Genomic DNA, 1,842 nt, shown 5'->3' on the forward strand with positions numbered 1-1,842 from the left:
AAACTGATACATAAGTCCTAATCATTGATCTAAAATCACAATCTAATGTCACTGACAAAATAGAGAAAATAAATAATAAAGCAATAAAACTGATACATAAGTCCTAATCATTGATCTAAAATCACAATCTAATGTCACTGACAAAATAGAGAAAATAAATAATAAAGCAATAAAACTGATACATAAGTCCTAATCATTGATCTAAAATCACAATCTAATGTCACTGACAAAATAGAGAAAATAAATAATAAAGGAATAAAACTGATACATAAGTCCTAACCATTGATCTAAAATCACAATCTAATGTCACTGACAAAAATAGAGAAAATTAATATTAAAGGTGTCCTAAACATTGATCTTAAATCAAAATCTAATGCCACTGACAAAATAGAGAAAATAAATAATAAAGGAATAAAACTGATACGTAAGTCCTAACCATTGATCTAAAATCACAATCTAATGTCACTGACAAAAATAAAGAAAATTGATATTAAAGGTGTCCTAAACATTGATCTTAAATCAAAATCTAATGCCACTGACAAAATAGAGAAAATAAATAATAAAGGAATAAAACTGATACGTAAGTCCTAACCATTGATCTAAAATCACAATCTAATGTCACTGACAAAAATAAAGAAAATTAATATTAAAGGTGTCCTAAACATTGATCTTAAATCAAAATCTAATGCCACTGACAAAATAGAGAAAATAAATAATAAAGGAATAAAACTGATACATAAGTCCTAACCATTGATCTAAAATCACAATCTAATGTCACTGACAAAAATAAAGAAAATTAATATTAAAGGTGTCCTAAACATTGATCTTAAATCAAAATCTAATGCCACTGACAAAATAGAGAAAATAAATAATAAAGGAATAAAACTGATACAAAAGTCCTAACCATTGATCTAAAATCACAATCTAATGTCACTGACAAAATAGAGAAAATAAAAGATAAAGGAATAAAACTGATACATAAGTCCTAACCATTGATCTAAAATCATAATCTAATGTCACTGACCAAAACAAGAAAAATAAGAAAATATTTCCATTTAAGTCCCCTAATCAATACTTATATTTTAGCCATTGAAAATAGATTTTAAATAATGGAAGTAAAACATTTTAGGTCACAACCACGCGTATTAATGAAAAAAATTCATATGATACATTTTTATCTGGAACGATCCAGGATTTTGACTGGGGGTTTCTTATAGATAGGTATGATTTTTATAGGTACATATCAATTTTCTGATTGTGATATGAATACTAGTTTTGATAGGTATATGTCAGTTTTCTCCTTGTGATTTAAATCATAGTTTTGATAGGTATGTAGCACAGCATGCTTACTTCTTTGAAACACCTGATGGTACTTCTCTTTTAAAGAGCCTACTGCTATACTACCTTTATTTCCGATTTTGGATGAAATTTTTTATTGATGGAATTATCTTGCTTGCAAGGATTTTTATTATCTACCAGTTTTCATCTTGTGACAACAAACTTTAAAGACTAACAATATTAATTTGACGGCATAACTAAAATATAACTTGCCAGAACTTTCAAGAAAGTATAAAACATACAGCTTTATGGAACAAAAAGCACTGGTAAAAGTTGTATGCAACGTTTCGGTGTGTTCCTCCAGTAAATATACAATTAATAAAAAAGCATTAGTGTCTTGTTAAAGTTTTATGCCACGTTTCGATATATTTGGCCTCTAAAACATACAATTAATGAAGTAGTAATGGTACCTAACCTAACTAACTACGAACAGTCTATAACAGGGGTTTTCTATTTATAATCCCATTCAGGATCCTTGATCGATTGCATTAACCCCCCCCCCCC

At 28.2% G+C, this 1,842-nt stretch overlaps 1 protein-coding gene across 1 annotated transcript in view; it reads right to left on the minus strand.

Annotated features, from left to right (window-relative positions):
• Positions 1 to 426, minus strand: part of LOTGIDRAFT_146648 (hypothetical protein) — a gene marked incomplete at both ends in the record, with an annotated part of 2,042 nt that extends 1,616 nt beyond the window's left edge. Inside the window, 3 exons of the mRNA XM_009068835.1 lie at positions 57 to 89; positions 143 to 175; positions 385 to 426. Of these exons, the coding sequence (XP_009067083.1) occupies positions 57 to 89; positions 143 to 175; positions 385 to 426 (108 nt within the window). The remainder of the gene's footprint in view (positions 1 to 56; positions 90 to 142; positions 176 to 384) is intronic.
• Between the last annotated feature and the right edge of the window lie 1,416 nt (positions 427 to 1,842).

Source organism: Lottia gigantea (genome assembly GCF_000327385.1).
Source record: "Lottia gigantea unplaced genomic scaffold LOTGIsca_943, whole genome shotgun sequence".
Taxonomy (NCBI): Eukaryota; Metazoa; Mollusca; class Gastropoda; family Lottiidae; genus Lottia; species Lottia gigantea.